General features: G+C 45.2%; 1 protein-coding gene across 1 annotated transcript in view; it reads right to left on the bottom strand.

Moving 5' to 3' along the window:
- The window catches only part of TRPM8 (transient receptor potential cation channel subfamily M member 8), a 55,037-nt gene that overhangs the window by 30,994 nt on the left and 3,697 nt on the right, over nt 1-20,346 (bottom strand). The window contains exons 4-16 of the mRNA XM_036320853.1: nt 19,449-19,626; nt 18,263-18,435; nt 17,059-17,233; nt 15,813-15,880; nt 13,074-13,271; nt 11,932-12,034; nt 10,514-10,626; nt 5,896-6,186; nt 4,366-4,461; nt 3,533-3,662; nt 1,535-1,680; nt 836-948; nt 298-514 (exon numbers count right to left, since the gene is read on the bottom strand). Coding sequence (XP_036176746.1) covers nt 298-514; nt 836-948; nt 1,535-1,680; nt 3,533-3,662; nt 4,366-4,461; nt 5,896-6,186; nt 10,514-10,626; nt 11,932-12,034; nt 13,074-13,271; nt 15,813-15,880; nt 17,059-17,233; nt 18,263-18,435; nt 19,449-19,626 — 2,001 coding nt within the window. The remainder of the gene's footprint in view (nt 1-297; nt 515-835; nt 949-1,534; nt 1,681-3,532; nt 3,663-4,365; nt 4,462-5,895; nt 6,187-10,513; nt 10,627-11,931; nt 12,035-13,073; nt 13,272-15,812; nt 15,881-17,058; nt 17,234-18,262; nt 18,436-19,448; nt 19,627-20,346) is intronic.

Here is a 20,346-nt window from a genome sequence, read left to right as displayed (position 1 = left end):
TTATGGGCATGGTTTAAGCCCAAGGTCAATGTGCTCTTTGGATCCACTCTCGACGCTGAGGCATTCATCATCCATGAACATCAGTTAGGGAGCAAAGAGCGCACTGGCACTCAGAGACCTCACTGGAGTGCTGCGAGGCTGAAAAGTCCATGGGCTACCGCACATTATTTTGGGGAAAATAATGACTTTGGAACTTCAGAAGCAACTTCTGCTCCTCTTGGGCATGAGGAAGATACTGCCCCTCCCACACCCCCCGCTCCGAGGGAGGGAGAGGTGCCCCATGTGGGGCTGTCCTACCTGTCTCACTTCATCGCAGAACAGGACAAAGACCAGCGCGTAGAGGACCAGCTCGGGCAAGTGTGGCACCGAGTGGAAATCCATGAGCAGCACATAGGCGAAGAGCAGGAGGAAGGCAATGTAGAAGATCACGTTCCAGGAGAAGACCACGAAGGGGGAGGTGAAGAAGGCCACATAGTACCACAGGAGCTTCCGGTGCCTGTCCACCGGCTTCTTCCTGGACAGCGTGAGAGCATCATCACTGTCCTCGCAAACACAGACCCACGGCAGGGGCGGGGGGTCAGGCTGCTCTGAGATGGACCGGCCAAGCGTCAGCCCTTGGCACTTCATGGTTAACAAATCTCAATTCTGCCTACGAGAGTGGAGACATGGCCCCACCTCTACCTGTTTAATATCAAACCCAGGGAAAGGAAGAGATGATCCCAGACCTAATTGTAGGTGGCAGAGTGAACATCCTAAGTTGCAGGCCTTACAGTCCTTTACATGGGAGCGCGCACACGCACACGCAAACACATACACATGTGTCTTGGTTTCATACCTAAATGATACAAAGCCACAGCCAACCAAGGGTATGATAAATAGACACAGGATAATCTTCCAGTTCTTGGTGTCTCGGGAGATCTCCCCATACCATTGTTTGGAAAGGAAATTCTACAGGGGAACAAAGACAAAGGACAGGGGTCCTTATTAATGCTATGACATGCAGGACGGTACCCAACCTTTCTTACCGGCCCTCGCACCGCCCCAAGTAAACAGGGTTCTTCTCCGTCTATATCAGTTACCTGGGTCCTAAGGGGCTATGACCACAATTTGAAACTGTTTAATTTTCAATCCTGTCCTTACATGGGTTCTGTATGGCGAGAATTATTTCACGGTTAAACAAATCCTGCCCACTTCCCAGGTGAGGAACCAAGGCCCTGAGAGCTTGTATAACCTGCCCATCATCACACTCCTGGTTAGGGATGCAGGGACCCAGGCACTGGATCCGAAGACCCCGCCCATAATTGTGGTGCTGTGCTCTCTGCTTTGTGGAAACTCAAAGGATGTTCTCTCTCCTGCACCCTCCCATGGGGCAAAGGCATGCCGATGCCTAGACACCGCCATCGCCCGTAGCATCACCCACCTTCTCCCTCCAGGGCTTTCACGTTGGAGTTGCAGTTTGTTACTAATATTATATTTTTTAAGGTTGCTAATAGCATCTGATGTAAAAGCATGGACATGACTGTACGTTGTTTACCTGGACCCCAGGCTGGGCGATGAAGTGCTGGTCCGTTGCCTCCACCGCCAGCTCCAAACAGTTGCTTCCCCCCCAGGCCTCACATGAGTAGACCAGCAGCTGCTCAGCCAAGTCTTCGTCGCTGCTGTAACACTCCGTGAACAGCTCTACAGTCACATCAGCACCGGAGAGAGAGGGGAGCTGGGGCAGGACTGGCCAACACCCAGGGCTGTCCTCCCCCGTCCCCCAGCGAGCTCCCTGGTTTGCAAAAAGCATAGAAAATGCTGGCACAACATGATTCTTTCTGAGCATGGGATTTCCCTTGCACACAGCGTCCCCAGCACCGCTCCCATGGCAACAGATGCCAACAGATGCACGGGGAACTGGCTGCACTGAGCACCGGGAGCCCCTCTTTGGTGAGGCTCAGCCACTGGGGAAGGGACCCAGACCCTCTGCTTGCCTTTCCCAGAGCAACCCCCGCCCCCCATTTCATTTACATGCTGTGCTTTCTTGGTGAGGTTTCTTTGCAGATAAAGCATGGTGCAAAAAAAGCCAAAAAGAAACACCGACATATTGCACTGAGGGTGTGCTTATGTCTGGAGACCTAATGACAAAGAGTAGAGTGCAGATCTTTAGAGGAAATTTGGTAAAATATAGGGTGTCCCCAAAAAATGTATATACACTTTCACAGCTGATAACTCACTCAATTTCACTCCTTTTCAGGTTTAACTGATTTGAAATAATGGGTGAAACCAGACTAAGCTTTGAACAAAGAAAATTTATCCTAAAATGCCACTAGAGTTTTTTATGGGGATACATAAAAGATAAAGTTTATGGTATAATCCAAAGCAACAGTCAGTGAACTGAAGGCACACAAATGCCGAATGAAATGATTCTTGATGTTTGCAGTTCCATTGCTTTGCCTTATCAGCAGTGTCTGGACCAAAACGGTCATCAGTTTGAAAACAGGCATTGACAAAATTATTCATTGATTCTTTTAAACTTTGAAAATGAACTGTATGTTAATAAACACTGACTTTATAATCACTCAAAGTGCGCATACATTTTTTAGGGGACACCCTGTATTAGGAGCCATTGCCTAGTTGAGGTCAGTCATAAATTAACATAATTTAATATATTAAAACACATATATTGGACACATTTTTTTCCAACCCAGAGAAGCTGAGCTCATGAGCATTTTTTCATCAGCTACAACAACAGACAAACACGCGTGCGTTTCAGGACGTACCACATTGCAAACTCAAAACTCCCGGCTGAAAAAGGAAACAGCTGAGCAGGTCTGAAACGCTGCTGTTGGGAGGCCACTGATGGTGGTTTCCTCACACCCCAACCTAGTGTGGGCCTTCCGAGTCAAGGGCCCTCATAAGCTGTGTTCAGGGACATTGACTAGCAAACAGAGGACAGGCACTCGGGGAGATAACTCTTAGGGCTGCCTCTCCCGCCTTCCATTGCAGATCCTGGGTGATCTCGCCCTGGAGGGGAGCGTAGGCAGGTCACCTGCAGCCCTGACAGAACCAGCCCTTGTTCACATCACTGAAGGGGAATCGAGGCACCGAGGGCCGACCCAAGATGCTTCTCTGACTGCTGCCTATGATACCAGTAATGAACCAGGGACCTAGGGTCCTACCAGCATGTAAATATGAAACTGGCAAGCTAACGTAATGACTTGTAAGTCAGGTAAAACCTCAGACCTTCAGTTTCTTAATAGCATCCAAACACAACACCCCCACTCCCCACACACCCACCTGAGCTACTTAGACCTGGCCCTGGGAAATGAGAGAGCCCAAGATTTCCCACTTTCATTCTAGGAAAAGTCAATAAGTACCAGGATCAAGGGGCCTGTGACTTCTACCAGACACATGAACACCTAGCCACATGTTCTGCAGCCCACAGATCAGGCCAATCGAGGAGCGTGGACATGCCACTGAGCTCTGCCATCTGGCACATGAGTGCCATGGCATGCCTATGCCCACGTGACATCCTGGCCAGGAAGCTTACCCACTGCGCGGGTCTCATACTCATTGGCCAGCTCCTCAGACTCTCCAGCAGCATTGATGTCGCTTTTCACCTTGGCCAGAGTCTTCAGGAGCTTGCTGGCTCCCAGGGCCGCCAGGGTGCAGCCCCTGGTCTTTGAGAAGGGCAAAAAATGTCAGGGTGAATTCATAATCCCTTGAAGTGGTCAAGTAAACTCTAATGTCAAACAAGGATGAACTCACAGCAAAATGGCAAAATCTAAACTGTTCGTAATGACTTAAAGCAAAATTTGTAATGTGAATAAAATAGTCTTGAACATGAAATTAGCATATGAAAGGAAAATAGCAAATGGATAAGGCCTTGGAAACCCCGATAATGTAGTAAGACTATGTATGAACTCAATATTCAATATCTGATTTTATGCACTAAAAATAGAGAATGTAGCTTCAACTGTCCATAAATCATTTCCAAAACATCATTCTGTGCTGAATCACAAAGAAAAATCTCAGTAAGTTCCCCAAAGCAGAATGTGTCCAGGTCCTACTTCTGTCTATTATGCAATAAAGCTAGAAATAAATTTTAAAAATTAAACTTAAAAACTTCATCCACTTGGAAAACAATCACACACCCACACACACTTGAGAAGCAGGTGCCTACTGGATTGCCCACCAAGCACAGTTCCCTTCCAGTGGCCTCTCCTCCCAGACACACCTCTGCCGACGGTGAAACGGGCTCAGCCGTACTCACCTGACAGCAGACATTCCATTGTATGGAGGATGTTTTAGGTTAGGCAAGAGAGTCTGGAGGTCCAGAGAGCCACAGGAAGGCAGACGCGTGGCTTGGGCTTGCTCACTCACCTGCTCCCAGATGACTTTGGAGAGCTCCTTCTTGTTCTGCAGGATGGCCCAGATGAAGAGCGCTTGCAAGGGGTGCCGAGTAATAGGAGACACGTCCTGGAGGGTTAGAGCAAGTGCAAAGGAGAGTCACCATACTGCACTCCTCTCAGAAGGAAAATAGGGGGTTGGGATGCCCGAGCAGAAAGCCCATGTTTGGAGGCTCCGTACTCGGTGGACAAATTCATCCTAACAGCCCAGGGACACAGTTCTCAGCTCTGCAAGCCACCAGGTGGTATAATTTGACACAAAATCTTTTATCGATCATAAAAGACCATGTACAACTAGATGGAGAGGTATAAAGAGTGAAAGTGGTGCCGAGAGCAACCTGACCACTGAATGACTTCTGACAGCTGAAGAGCAAGCAATTCCATCTAGAAAAAGCATTCAGACTAATTCTAACTTTCCCTATAGTTTGGTTAAGTTCAATTACCACACTACAGAGCTGTGGCTTATCTCTTTGGCGTTTTGATTCCTGATACATTAATTGAAACCCCAGGTCTTACTTAGCACCCCATATCTTCCAGGGGAACCTTTTCAGATAGAAAACAACAGGATGTGTATTTTCCTATATACAGGTTTTACCGAGGTCCAAACTGTCAGGCCTGGTTATGGATACTGCAGAGGGAAGCTTCCTAAACACTTCCTAAACACCGAGCCCTTTAGATTTTTGCAATATAGGCACACATATTAAAATCCTAGAGTCACTAAAGGCAATGACGTAGCTTCCCCTGAAGCAATCCTGAGACATGTAGTTTACTTAAGAGGCAATCCCAGAAAAACCAACGGGCATCTGAGAAAATGAGATCCAAAAGGAAAGAACCCATTGAGGCGCATTGTCAACAGGCTCATTGTCTTGGTGGTTAGCTAGAGATCAGTCCCGCTAGGCAGTCCTGGGAACCAGTGCAGCATACATGCCTCAGAATTACCTGTCCTTACAGGGAGGGGCTGGGATTTTCATATACCCACTGTGGGCATCAGGCTCAGAGCAGAGAGCTCCAGGTGCTGGCACCTGGGAACTGCCTGTACCTAAGATAGGAAGGCCTAGAGAATACAGGTGTTCATATTGCTAGTCACAGCATCCTCGCCAAGGGGTACCTGGATCATCCCTTTGGAAATAACCACTGCCCCTTTTATCCACAAAAGAAAATGTGGCAGTTCTTCAGTCCTTTACATGGGCAGTGGAGAGCAATTTTAGGCAGGTCATGTCCAAAAGGCTAAGACATGAACAGGCAGCCATGCATGTGCCCCTGTTCCCTGAGCTTTGTAATTAAGAAACTCAGCAACAAGTTGTTTGAAATAGAGCATAGAGCATAGAGCAGACATCAGAAAACTCACCAGGGAGACTCGTTATCTTCAGTAAAGGCAGTAGAAAAAAATAAGAATACCAACACGTTTGCTACCTTACAGCGATGAGGTAGGGAGTGGGAAACTTTTTTGAAGGAAGACTCACAAAACCAGAGAACTCAAGCAGACAGGTCCCCCATTACATACGTGAAGTTCTACGTCTGTCTCGTCCCTGCTGCTTCTGTCTTCCTTCCTGGAGCTCCTCCGGAAGTTGGCCACCAGTTTCCAGACAAATGTGAGGAGGGTGTCGTTGTAGGAATTCTTGGCGATCTGTAGGTTCCGATAGACGAGGGTGCTGAAGTGATTGGAGAAGAGCTCGGTGAGGACGTCGCTGGTGAGAAACTTCCGCAGGTTCAGGCCGTTCTCCAGGAAAAGGCGGACAAACTTAGGCCTGTCCTTTATGAGAGCCATGAACATGACCTCCCGAAGGTCGGCGGACTGAGGAGAGAGAGCAGAGAGAGTACTCACGCCCTGGGCCCAGGAAAGGAAGCACAAGGCCTTTCTCGACCACATCATATTTCCAGCCACAAAGTAGTAGGATCTTCAACTTCTTTTGAGCTCCCATCTTGAGAATAAAATACATCTTTTCCATTGAAATACAACATTGGATTATAATTCACACTCAGGGGAAGTAGGATTTCTTACATCAGCCAGATGTGGGCTTGGATGTGACTTGGTCTCCTGCTGTGGTAAGGTAGAGATCATTATACCCATGTAGGGATTATGCTGGTCAAGGATTTATCCCAGAGCCTGGCATAAGGGAAGCACTCAGGGGGTGGGGAATGTACAGCTCACACCATTTCCCTGACGTCTCCAGTGGACCCTGATTGTGAGCCACCAACAGCCAACACCTTGCTCTGGGTCATGGGATCTTCTGCTGCCCTTCAAGCCACATGCCACCAAGAACATACCTGATCATGTTGCATAACAGCATCACTGAAATGATTGACAATTGTACCTGGTTATGATTTATCTTTATCTCTACTTTGTGGACGCCTGATAAAACCTATTCCAGAGAAGCATATTGGGAATTTTAATAAAGGACAAGCACCGTTTAGTTCAGATAGAAACCGGTGGTCTACGGGTCACACCAGGTCTCAGATATGTTCCCTTTGTCTTCCATAGTATTTCTTACAATTCAATTCAGTTGCCAACATTAAAATTAGAAAGTTCATACAAATCCACTTTTCCAGCATTGAAATCCAGAAGCCTGGACAACATGGAGTACCATCATGGAGCCGAGTGGCAGCTGCTCCTGGAACCTGGGTCCTCCAGTCCCCGGGGACCCCACCAATGCTCACTGCCGTCCACCCAGCCCACTTCACTCCTGAAACTCCCCTGGCCCTGGTGTCATGAATGTCTCTGCTAAGGGCAGCCTTGGCGGTTGCTGTGTCTGTCTAGTGCTGGATCCCTGGGAATCACACGTTGCCTACAGAGGAAACAGTCAAGGATCCCTCAGGGCCCACACTGTGGCTCCAGGCGGGACAGGGAGGGGAGAGGTGGCTGTCCTAAGGAAGGAAGCTGCCCTTTCTCCTCTAGCCTCAGGGAAAGTGTGCCTTGTACCCAGTTTCACAATTCCTTCTAAATCCGTTTGCCTTTCCGCTGGTCACCCATAGGGCAGTGGTCCTCAGACATCAACCAGAGTCACCCAAAAGGCTTACTAAACACAGGGTGCTGTTGTCAACCTCCAAATCCATCCTTTAACAAGCCTGAGACAGAGTCTGATCATCTGTGCTGCTAACAGGTTCCCAGGTCGTTCCTGAGCTGCCACAGGTGCAGGACCACACTTCGAGAACCACGCACACATCTTTGTTTACAAACCCAGATGTGTGACCTGAGCCTCAGTATGACAAGATTTTCCCTGAGCCTCAGTCTGCTCTTTTAGAAAATACGTAGGTGCATGTGGAGATGAAATGAGATAACATACGTCAAGATGCTTTCAGAAATTCAAGGTCAGAGCAGGCCCTCAAAAAAAATGAGGCCCGGCTGGTGTGGCTCCGTGGTTGAGCATCAACCTATAAACCAGGAGGTCACAGTTCGATTCCTGGTCAGGGCACATGCCCAGATTGTGGGCTCAATCCCCAGTAGGGGGCATGCAGGAGGTAGCCCATCAATGATTCTCCTTCATCAGTGATGTTTCTATCCCTCTCTCCTTATCCCTTTCTCGCTCTGAAATAAATAAAAACCTATTTTTTTTATTTATTAAAAAAATCAAACATCAGTAATCCCCTCCTGTGGTACTCATGGATCCCTGGTTTGTTACCCAGGAAAGTGAGAAAGTCCCCCCTATGGATCGGTGTGAGGGGCAAGTGAACTAACACAACGAGACTGCTTTGTGTGATGTAAAAGGTCACACCAACATTACCATTATTTTAACGACTTTTATGTATTTTTAAACAAATACTCATATATCATTTAATATGAGCCAATGTTCCTAAGCACTACAGCAACATTATCCAATTTAATCATTGTAACAACCAATGAGGTAGGTACTGCTATTATCATCTCCATTTTCAGATGAGCAGCGGTGTGCTGGTCAATGTTTAACAACCAGCTCTCTGGAAGAAAATAACAGACCCCACTTTGTAGTTTTGCCAATTCCTATTGTGTAAATGCTCCCACTGTGGCTAACTTCCAGCTGCCAACGTGCCATCATTAAATGCAGAATTGAAAATAGACCTGGAGTAGCACAACACTTGCGCTATTTCCAGCATGCAGACTCAATAGACAGAAATAATGCCCAGAGCCTAGAGATAATAATAAATGTAGTAAAATAATTAGAAAGCAATGAGTTTTAACTATGTATTACCTTTGTTTTTTAATAAAATGTATTTAGTCCTAAGTCTATATAGTTGAATTTTTTTAAAAGTATATTTTTATTGATTTCAGAGAGGAAGGGAGAGAGAGAGAGAGAGAGAGAGAGAGAGAGAGAGAGAGAGAGAGAGAGAGAGAAATATCCATGATGAAAGAGAATCATGGATTGGCTGCCTCCTGCAAGTTGCCCACTGGGGATCGAGCCCACAACCCGGGCATGTGCCCTTGATCGGAATTGAACCTGGGACCTCCCAGTTCGCAGGCCGATGCTCTATCCACTGAGCCAAACTGGCTAGGGCTGAATTTTTTAAAAATATGTTTTTATTGATTTTTTTTTTGAGAGAGAGAGAAAGGAAGGGAGAAGGAGATAGAAACACTGATGAGAGAGAAACATCAATCAGCTGCCTCCCAGGGATTGGGCCCGAAACCTGGGCATATGCACTGACTAGGAATCAAACTGATGACCTCTTGGTACTCAATCCACTGAGTCACCCTGGCTGGGCTATAGTTGAATTTTAATAATGATGGTATTTAATTACTGACTCGTAAAATCTCTAAAGCCTTAGCAGTCGGCTCTTGCAAGCCAGCATGAGCAGGCTCCACCGCAGCACATCTGAGGGATCTGAGGCACGGAGAAGTTAAATGCCTTGCAGAGGTTAAGTCAGGCGGATGGGCTGCCTCCAGAGCCCATCCATATGCTTAGCCGTTATGCCCTTCCTCCTCCACTGTCTTAGGCTGAGTTAATAAAATTAAATGCACCATTCAATATGTGCCTCAGTTTATGTTTATTTATATCATATGACCTTACTTAAAGAGACCATTTCTCACACAGGGATCCATTTATGAATCAATTAACTATATCTACTTATACTTTCCCTCAACTAACTAAAGCTTTGCAATGTGTAATGCAGTTCATTAAATGCAAAGACCAAACACAAGATAATGTTTGCTGCAGGAATGAATAATTTAAAAATCCATAAGTCATTACTTTATTTGCATTCTGTTATTAAAATTTATCACCTGTTAATATAAATCAAGTCTTCATCATTGATTATACAACAGTAGGCCTAAAAGTGGTTTCTGAACCTGGCTGCGAAGGATGCCAGTTATGAAATGCATGCACCTTCAAATCTATGCATACGTGTATAAAATTAAGTAAATTCCAGCTGCTCACGAGTGACTCAGGTTAATTCAGAAGGAGCTGAGAACAGAGACACCCACAGCCTTGCAGGTGCAAGTGTGATGGCTTGTGATTGTTGCTACAAAACAGCTGCCATGGCTGATTTAACTGCAGTTGTACATAAGAAGACATCCCTGGAAAGTGTGGTAATATAACTCTGATCAAATTGCAAGTGAGAAAAGTCACTACATTGGGGTAAAATAGTGTTTGGGGGACATAAAACTTGCATGTTGGAGGTGCTCATTGGCGGGGAGCCCCGATCCTCTAGCTCTAAGACATTCACTGTGTGTCTTCAACCAAATTGTGCTACCTTCTCTGATGCATCTCACTGCTGGCAATTCTCTTATCAGAACCTGGCTAGGTAGAGGGGGCAGGGAGCAAAATGAGTACAGCTGTCTTCATTTTTAGTAAAGCTACTGCTGATACCCATTCCAATCATGTGACATATTTTCCCCATCCTCCCGCCCACCCACTGCCCGGGGAGCTGCACCTCTGCACCCGGATGGAGAAGCGGCTCTCACATCACGGCTGAGGGCTATAAATGTGGATGGCATTCATGGATTGAGAGTTCTCCCATCAGTGCATTTATTATCATCTCTTCACAACAAACCTACTAAGTCAATATTGTTACCCCATACTACAGAGGAGGAAAGGGAGGCCTGGCAAAATTGATGGACCAGAAAACAACCCTTTGCAAGAGCCAATACCAGAGTCCTTGTCAGAAATGGACCAGACCTGAGGCTGGAATAGCCAGGAGAGCTGCTAACGTACCTCCCAGCGGCAGTCGTTGGTGAAAATTTCATCGTTGGCCAGGTCCAGCTGGTTCCACTCCAGCAGCAGCTTCAGCTGCCCGTTCCAGTTGTCCTGCTTGTTGGTGCTAAAGGCTACAAGAGGGCAGCAGAGTCAACCAACAAAGGCCCAGAAATAAAAGGGCCAGAGCCATTCATATGACCCATTATCAGAGCCATTTTCCCCAGGGGATTCCAAGCAATTTCTTCAAGAAGCAGACACTCACAACTGTCCTTTCACTTTATTTTCACTCATTCTTATCAATATTCTGGATGTCCCAAAGTATATAATGAGGATCAATTCAAGTGGCAATAATGTTTTCCACTTCATATTCTAACCATGTAAATGGTATATTGATATTTTTCCATAGATTCAGATTCCATAAATGTGATATTTCAAAAACCATATCTGACTTACACTATGAAATAATGCCATATTACAACAATGTTCTACTTGTCTTTTCCAGAGCTAATATATTCTGATCTATGTTTCTCTACAGATATAATCCTATTTTAATAAATATTCTTACAACCAAATTTCTGGCAAGCACAATAAGAATGATTCCAATAAATGGCGAATGTTTAGCCATAACCGGTTTGGCTCAGTGGATAGAGCATCAGCCTGAGGACTGAAGGGTCCCAGGTTCAATTCCGGTCAAGGGCATGTACCTTGGTTGCGGGCACATCCCCAGTGGGAAGTGTGCAGGAGGCAGCTGATCGATGTTTCTCTCTCATCGATGTTTCTAACTCTCTATCCCTCTCCTTTCCTCTCTGTAAAAAATCAATAAAATATATTTTTAAAAAATAGCGAATGTTTAAATCCTACTTCCTATGTGGCTTGCCCTGCTCTGTATACCTTACAGTTATAATCAGGAAGCTCAACTCTAGATGGTCTTTGCCAAGGTTCTATTTACTTCAGGTAACATCCACCTGCATGGAATTCTAGTCAAGATCATAGGTGAGAAGTTTTAACCTAAACTTCACTCCTCAGCTCCAGGAGATTGGTAAACCCTGAAACTGATGCAGAATCACTGATGTGTGTGAAGTGTGTGTGTGCATATATGTGGACCCCTAGGATAAACGCCTATGGCTTTATCACACTCTCAGAGGAGCTGAGACACAAAAAATAATTCTAAGTCACTGTTAGAGACAGGTCTTTGAAGAGTGCTGTGATTGGATTTGGCCAGCATTTTAATGACATAAAAATGTTTTATTCTATTAAAAATATGTAACCAAGGAAATTTAACTCAGCAGGTCAACAGTAGTTATTGTAGCTTCTAATCTATCATAATCAAAAGCACAAGCACAAGATTCTATTTCAATAAAGCCATTTAAAACATAAATGCAAGTCACAGGAAGCAACACAAAGCTGAGACTTCCAGAGTGGCTATTTTTACTCACCTTTGTACAAAGCATAGGAAATAGCGTTGCTCACAATTTCATCCCCAGCCTCTTCCATTTTAATAACTGTTAACAGGTGAGAACTTTCGAGAATTTCTTTGAGCTGGCAACATTTAAAGAACAGAGTTGTCAGCCAACTGGTTTTAGACATTAGGAGTATAAAGTTCACACTTTTGGTAAAAAAATCTTTTATTCTACTTTTTAAAAAAAAAAAAAAAAGTACCATCTACAGGGCAGTTGCAGACCTCCTTCCCCCACCTAAAGTTCCTGTGCCCATAGAGTCTAATTTCTAAATTGGAAATATGAAGTCTTTGACCACAGTGAGAATACAGGTTATATAAGGACACATGTAACAAAAAGCAGAGGGGCCCAGTGACAGGGGTAGGGGTGTGTGTGTGTGTGTGTGTGTGTATGTGTGTGTGGCCAAGCCTGGCACATGGTGTTCTATTATTGAGTAAATGAATAAATGAGAAAAGGGCAACAGAAATTGTCCAAATGTGGTCATAAGGGCTTAAACTATAGGCAGGGAAGGTTCAATGTGAACAAGAGCCAAGGGGACTCAGTGATTGGGTGAATAGAGAAGGGATCTGCTATATCATCCTTTGAAAATTTTCTGTAATAGTTAATTGCAAAACATTTTTATAAAATCAAAGCTCTGGGGAGGCAGAGCCCCCTAATTCCATGGTTTCAGGCGTTGGAGAGCTTGGGGAGGAAGCGCTACTTCTAGAGGAAGAAGAAAGTTGGGCATGTAGGGGAGGCAACCGATCCATGTTTCTCTCTCTCTTTCTCTCTCTCTCTCCCTTCCTCTCTCCTCTCTCTCAAATTAATAAAAACATATCCTCAGATGAGGGTAAAAAAAAAATTCTAAAAAAAAGAGGGTTAGCCTGCTTTGCAAACAGACAGACTTGAGTGTAAACCCACGTGATACCCCTTATGAGGTACGGAGGCTCGGCAAGTCATTGAACTTGTGTGAGCTTCCATTTCCACCAAGAAATTGGTTTGGGCCATGGCACAGTTTCAAAGTCACTGAGAAAGTGTAAAACAGCCGCAGCTGCTGGTGGAGGCAGCATGTAAGGTGTTCTCCCTTCCCATGAACTTGGCTTCCCTTTTCTGAGTCCTCTAAAGTCTCCCCCACAGCTCACCCATTTGATCCAGCTCTCGGTTTCCTCCTCATGCAGACGGGACACAGTGCGGGGTAAGAAGCGCACCAACTTTTCCTTGACAATGGAAGAGGTCAGGGTGTCCTCCAGCTCCACCAGGCTTGCGATCACATCGGCAATCTGCCCTGAGCCCTCTACCACCACACAGGGAATCTTACTCTTGATGGAGGTGTTGATGGCCTGGGAGAGGGGAGACAAAGCCGGTCAGATGGAAGAGACACAACAACCAGAAACCTAGCTCAGGACCAAGGCTCTAAGTCAAGGTGGTTAACCAAACACATTGACATGTCATCCCTGCACTTTCCCTTTGGGGTTTTACTCTTGATCAGAAGCAAATGAAATGTTTGCTATTGGCATTGAATGAGGAAAGTACTAATGCCAAAATCCATAATAATGATATATGTGACTAATTGAAATTCTCCATCAACAAATGCTTGAAAATATCCCTGTGTACAAAATCGATCATTCCAAATGCTGACACCATCGATTTGAGTGACAGCACTTGACATTATCGTTGCTAGCTTCTCGGATGAAGGTTAGCAATATTCATACTCTTAAGGTATGAAAACACCTTCAAAGCAGCAGCCACATTGTGTTATATTGATTCATATTTCCCTCCTCAACTAATTTCCCTTGTCCCTTTAATTAAAAGAGGAAAAAAATTTGCTTCCTGGATACACACCTATCACACTTTCACATCCTGTATAAAGACCAGAGAGGCCAGCACAAGAGAATCAGGTATGAGAACTTTAATCCCTTGACAGTGAGATCATATGGGTACAGAGCTATGAAGCATCTTCCTTTAGCCAAGACCGAACCCTTTGTTTAGAGCAGATGTTGGCCATACAGTGTGTAGTTTCTTCATCAGAGTGAGCAGAGGGCTGATCCACAGACCAGCTGGGATGTTTCTCCACCTCACACTGCACCAGCTATGGGTGTCAGGGCTGTGCTGGGTGGGAGCAGGGATGATAAAAAGGGAGCTGAGAGAGGAGGGGACAAAGAGCTGGTGTCCACCTTCTTCCCCTCCTCTCTTCTGTGCTCCGTGCCTTGGGCTGTGAGTTGGCTGAGCAGACATTCCTGGAAAAGGCTCCAGAAATGCAGCATCCTAGGCCTGCAGCAGCTGTCTGGAAAGCTGAATTCTAAATTAAAAATTTCAGAGAGAGATAATAAATGTAATCATCTTTCATTTACTTTCTCTCCATTTCTCTTCCTCTTTTATGTGACTGCTATTTCTTCAAACTGATAATTTTACATTGAAAAAAATCTCTATTTTAATTTTCCTCTGAAAAGTCTTTCCCGGAAGAGTTTTATTTAACAATAGTCTCAGTAATAGATCTCATAGCAGATGATCAACAAATACCTGTTGATGAATGAATGAACGAACGAATGAATGATCATCTATACATATAAAAGCCTAGGTGATGGTTTGACCGTTCAACTGTTTGACTGGTAGCTATGATGCGCACTGACCACCAAGGGGCAGACACTCAATATACAGGCATGGAAACATGAACAGACTGATGAATCTCAGAGGGAAAGGGGGAGGAGGGAAGGAGGGAAGAGATTAACCAAAGATCTTATATACATACTAGAGGCCCTGTGCACAGATTTGTGCACCAGTGGGATCCCTCAGCCTGGCCTGCGGGGATCAGGCCAAAACTAGCTCTCTGACATCCCCCAAGAGGTCTCAGATTGTGAGAGGGCACAGGCCAGGCCAAGGAACTCCACCGGTGCACGATTCCATGCACTAGATCTCTAGTTGTTATATAAAAGAATAAACAAAGAGAAGTGCTAGATTATAAAATTCCAAATAACTGTGACAGAAATTGCTTGTAACTGTAGGGGTGTACTCTGGTAATAAGAGGAGAGAGGATCAAGGACCTCAGATACCTATAATATAAACCTGTCTTAGAGTTAAAAAAGATTAGGAGAAATGGGGGGGGGGGGGGGGGGTGATATGCAAGCCAACCTGGAAATTAACTAAAAGAGAGAGGTAAAATTACTTCCTTATGCTGTCCTCTTCCTGGAAAGGTGCGATCATGAAAACGATGCTCATGCCTTCAAATACTCACCCACATGTGGCCACACTAGTGCTCTCTGAGAAGTTGGAACAGATGCCTGGCTGCAGGCAAGACGAGATCAGTAATGTCAAGTCTACAAGGATGGAATGGGAAGCAGAATTCTTGCTCACTGTTCAACAATGCAGGTCGGAATCACTCTAGAAGCTTTCCATGATCTCAGGATCACTTAGGGTTTCAGATTCCTTCACACGGGATGCTCAGACTTTGTATGCCCAGGAAGTATGTGGTGGGTAAGCTCAAGGTGGTCTTAGAAGAGGGTTTTGGTGTCAGTCTTTGTGTGTCTGATCACAACTCATCTCCACAGAGATGGGGTGGCCTGCAGATACATGCTGGTTATGATCCTTAAGTCTCATGAGTTCATGCCAAGCCTTCTCTTTGGCAGGCTGATGGCCAAAGCCAACAATGAGTATTCAGACTGTTCATGTCGCTGCAAATTCTCTTCCTAAATCTTAGCTGAGGAGACAACCTAAGCCTGGTAGGGAAACACTGTGTGGTGGGAAAGATGCTACTGACTTGCTCTAGTGAAAATAGTCAGGTTAGATTAGGTGAGCCCCCAAACCCTGAAAATACAAATTAGATGAGTGAGCTTGTTAACCAGAGCTTGTTAACCAATCTTCTAGAAAACCAAACCAAGACTCACTTTTAAAGTCTCTCTTCCGCCTCCTTGGGCAAAGCACACAATGGGGACCTTGCCACCATAGTTGGAATCTGAAAAACATGAACATAAAACTTATTTTGGGACTCATTCGAAATACTCAGTGTACAATAGTCAATTTGATAAATTCTTAATGACCATCTACATTTTGGTCAGAATCCTACATTTGAAAATAATGATACACATAAAATACTTTTAACCAAGTAAACAATACCTAGTCTTTATTTTTTTTTAAAAAAAAAAAGGCACCTACGACCAGGGAGAGTAGAACTAGGAGCTTCTTCCCTGTGAGCCCTGGGTGTAGGGTGACGGCTACAAACTTCACGGACTTCGCTATTTACCCCTTTGTCACGCTGGATGTGTCTTAGTGTCTCAAGCTGCTAACAGCATGATGCAGGTCATGCTGCAATTTGTTACTGGTATTTAAAATGCTAAAGTCTGTAAATGATTTACATTTGCTAACAAATATTAGGCCAGATTCAAGTTTATCCTCACAATAAAAACGCTCACTCGTTTGCATAACCCTATGCTTTTCTGAGCTGGTGAAAATTTTGCATAACTATTTATTCTCTCAAGGGGGGAGCACTGCATATAGAAATGTCTTCCCTTCTTGTACATCCCATTGATGAACGTGTAAAGCTGAGAACATCTCCAGCAGTTCCCTGTTATGAAATAGACCACTACATCACGAGCGAATCTGGTTCCACAACAGCACACATGCCAACCACAGGAAGAAAGAGTGAGTGGTTCACTTTCCATGGCAAACAAATTCTGCATTCTCCCCTGATTAGGTGGTTCTTTCACATCGAAGTAGCCAAGAAGCAAAGAAGTAAACCAGTCGGCTATTAAACCAGCAGGTTGGTTTTTATCATTTCTATGCCAGCTAATTGCACTGTTTTGTGAGCTCATATTTGCCATCAGGGATTTTATTTATTTTGAACTGTTGTCTAGCAGAAGAGACAGCAGGCTTTCTATCCTAACACACTAGAGGGGGACGAGGCAGCATCTGTCATTGCTCCAGCCTGTTGAAGGGTACCTATCGCAGTGACCCTGGCAAAGCATCCGAATATGTTGGGGAAAGCAGAGAAATAACAGCTCTTCTTTGGGAATAGGAGATTAATCAGGTGGGTTCACCATGCTTCACTCAATAACTGGTCGCTACTGTTGTTGGTGCTACTGCTGCTGCTCTTGTTAGTATGTTTGTCCAGTGTCCCGCTCCCTGAGTCCTGACCTTGAATGGTGCGCTCAGAGATGTACTTCTCCAGCTGGTTCCGGAGCTTCGCCTCCACTGTGGGATGCCCGTGGCAGCCGTTATCCACCAGCAGCAGGTGGGTGTGATTGTTGTCCAGGATGTACAGAGGGTCCCTCTTGAAGTCGTCCATAATGTACTGAGCTGAAAAGTAGCCCTGGAAAGCACACAGAAGCTTGTCTTTGAGACTCTGTTTGTCGGCCAAGATGCGTGATGACATTTTTATAGGTTCCTCTGAAGGCTAACCTTTTGGGTTCAGCTACCTTGATACCTCTTCCCAGATTCTTAAGTTCAGAACATCCTAGAGATCTTATAGAACAGGCCTTCATTTCAGTATAAAGAAATGAAGGTTCAAAGTGGTTGGGTCACTTGCCTATTATCACATACTAGTAAGTGACCAGTGACAGTGCAAAGGTCAGCTTCCCAATCCAGTTCTTGTTCCATCACCTGTGCTCTTTTGAATAAATTCACTGAAATTGATAGCATTCAGAAAAAGATAGCACATATACATACATATATGTATACACATATGTATATACACATATTCAGACACACACATATATATTCACACACATATACACAGATACACATACACATGTATTTGTGTGTGTACCTGGGTACAGGTAGAGGTGGACACTGATATACACAAATACATATTTGCTTGCGATCTATCATATGGGAAGACCTGTGCCAGGGTCTAGGGATTAGAAAATGAATTTGTTGTTGTTGTTGTTATTAATCCTCACCTGAGGATATTTTTTTTTTCATTGATTTTTTTTAGAAAGAATGGAAGGAAAGGGTGGGAGAGAGAGAGAAACATCGATTGGTTACCTCTCATATGTGCCTGACTGAAGATCTAACCCACCATTTACGTATGTGCCCTGATTGGGAATCAAATCTGCAAGTTTTTGGTGTACGGGGCAATGTTCCAACCAACTGAGTCACCAGTCAGGGCTGGTGGGAACAGATTTTAATGAACTGAACACATCCATTGGCAACTCCTTCCCAGGAATTCTTTGATTATGTCATCCTTGTTTTTAATTCCTGAGGTTCCAAAGGCCTTTCTTGCAAAGCCAACTTTCCCATGAGTTAACACCATCACAGAGCCCCAACATTCAGGCCAGAACCCCACACCCTGATCCTTCTCCCATGTGACCTCACAGACCTCCTCCCATCCCGCCCATACCTCAACATCACAATTCCTGATGAGGGTGTCCCTGTTGGAGACCATGCCCCAAGCCGCTATGCCAATGGCCACAATGTTCTCCTCTGAATTCCTGCTGATGGTGTTGTCTCTCACCACCTCCCCGATGAACTTCATCAGGCCATAATGAGTGCCTCCGGTGAGAATCCAAGCGCCTGTCAACCAGGGAGAAAGCAAAGGCTCAGCTGGCTCTGAGTAAGGTTCCTGTCTTGTGCTCACAGTTGGCCACATTCCCCTTTCAAATGAGGCCATGGGAAGTGAAGTAGCACCCCACGTGGCCCACGCAGAGTGCAGGCAGATGACCGACTTCCCAGCTCTGGCCCCTCACATCATCTCAGTAGATGTTCCAGGCTAGGGGTTTTGTCATGATGCCTATGACTTACTCTCAGATGATTCAAAAAATATCATAATATGTAGATATTTATGGAAAGAGAATTGTGAGAAAATGTTAACAATTGGTGAGTCTAAATGAAGAGATATAGACATTCATTGTATTATTCTTATAATTCTTCTGAAGGAATTTTCATAATAAAAAGTTAAAAAGAAAACAATGCTGCCCTGGCCAGTGTGGCTCAGTTGATTGGGCATCATCCCGTGCACCACAAGGTTGCTGGTTCGATTCCCGGTCAGGGCGCATGCCAAGATTGCAGGGTCGATCTCCCATAGCAAGCGTGGGGGGCAGCCATCAATGTTTCTCTTTCTCTCTCCCTCTCCTTTCCTCTCTCTAAAGATCAATAAAAATATTTTTTAAAAATAAAAAGTGCTAAGCTACTACTTCAAGTAATAAAGCCCCAATTTTTTGTTTTGATCTCCATCAATACTGGTGGTTATTAAGGCCTGCTGTTTCCAGCAGCCCACCCTTGATATAAAGAGCAAATAAATAAATTTTGATTTTTCAGAATATTCCGGGTAAAAAATTTTTATGTAGAAATAAGAAAATTAAAGCTTAGACGTTTAAAGGAAACATTAAATTACCCATAGGGCAGCACCTTAACACTGACTGTAAAATTAGTTTGTGAACCACAGCACCCCCACACCTCCAGAGCTCTCTGTCCACTCCTTTAAGGTCCTCGCTTTTTACAAGATAATGATTAATTATCTAATTCTAGAGCATCTGGATTCTGCGCACGAACTGCATATGAGAATTCCAGCCCGAAGAGGAGCGCACCTTTGGACTGAGCGATGTAGATCAGGCGGCTGAAGATCTTGCGCATGCGTGGCTTCAGGGCGAAGTTTTTGGCACCTCCGGTCACAGAAATCACAAGGTTGGGCGTTTTCAGGTGCCAGTGCTGGGTCAGCAGCTCGTACAAGATTTCCGCGTCAGTGTCGCAGGACAATCGGATATACTGTGGGAAGAGGGAAAGCATCACGGTGGGCACGTGTTCTCCTGACCACCAGGGATCAGCGGGCTTACCTGCTCCTACCCAACCCAGCTAAGGAGGGTCCCCATGGGGAAGTGGAAGGAGAGCAGCAGACTGGGGGCATGTGGGTGCCACCAAAGGGCCCTCCAAGCCAGATGGAGGACTTGGGACTATATCCTAACGGCAGCAGGGCACCTGGGCAGTGTTTTCAGCAGAGCAGACACGGGTGGGGTTCAGTTATGTTTTAGGGCTTCCTCCAGGGGTAGAGATGACTACAGACTGAGGAACACGGCTGAGGGAAGGAGAGCTGTGGGAGGCTAGACACGGTGCTGGCCCATCCAGGGCAGAGATCCAGGGAAGAGATGGCAGTGCAGAGATCTGGGTCACCTTCCAGGGCTGCAAGGACAGGGCTTAGGCGGGGAGGGGGGATGAAGGGAGTCAAGGCCTAGGCTTTCAGCCACCTGTGAATGGTTCTGTCATTCAGATAGAGAAAATGGAAGGATTTGAGGAGACACTGTTAATGATCATTTAACTTTGCTGTAAAACCCCATATAAGAGCCTGCAAAGTGAGTGTGTGCAGACCTTATTCAGGGCCATATGCATACTCAAGAATGCCATATGACAAACAAAACAGAACAATTCATGACAGTGTTCATCAGTCCTCTTGCAGCAGGGAGAGTCAGCATGGGTGTCACAGGAGTGCCT

The sequence above is a fragment of the Myotis myotis genome, unplaced genomic scaffold (genome assembly GCF_014108235.1).
Source record: "Myotis myotis isolate mMyoMyo1 unplaced genomic scaffold, mMyoMyo1.p scaffold_m19_p_8, whole genome shotgun sequence".
Lineage (NCBI taxonomy): Eukaryota > Metazoa > Chordata > Mammalia > Chiroptera > Vespertilionidae > Myotis > Myotis myotis.
This window is presented reverse-complemented; position numbering and strand designations above follow the sequence as displayed.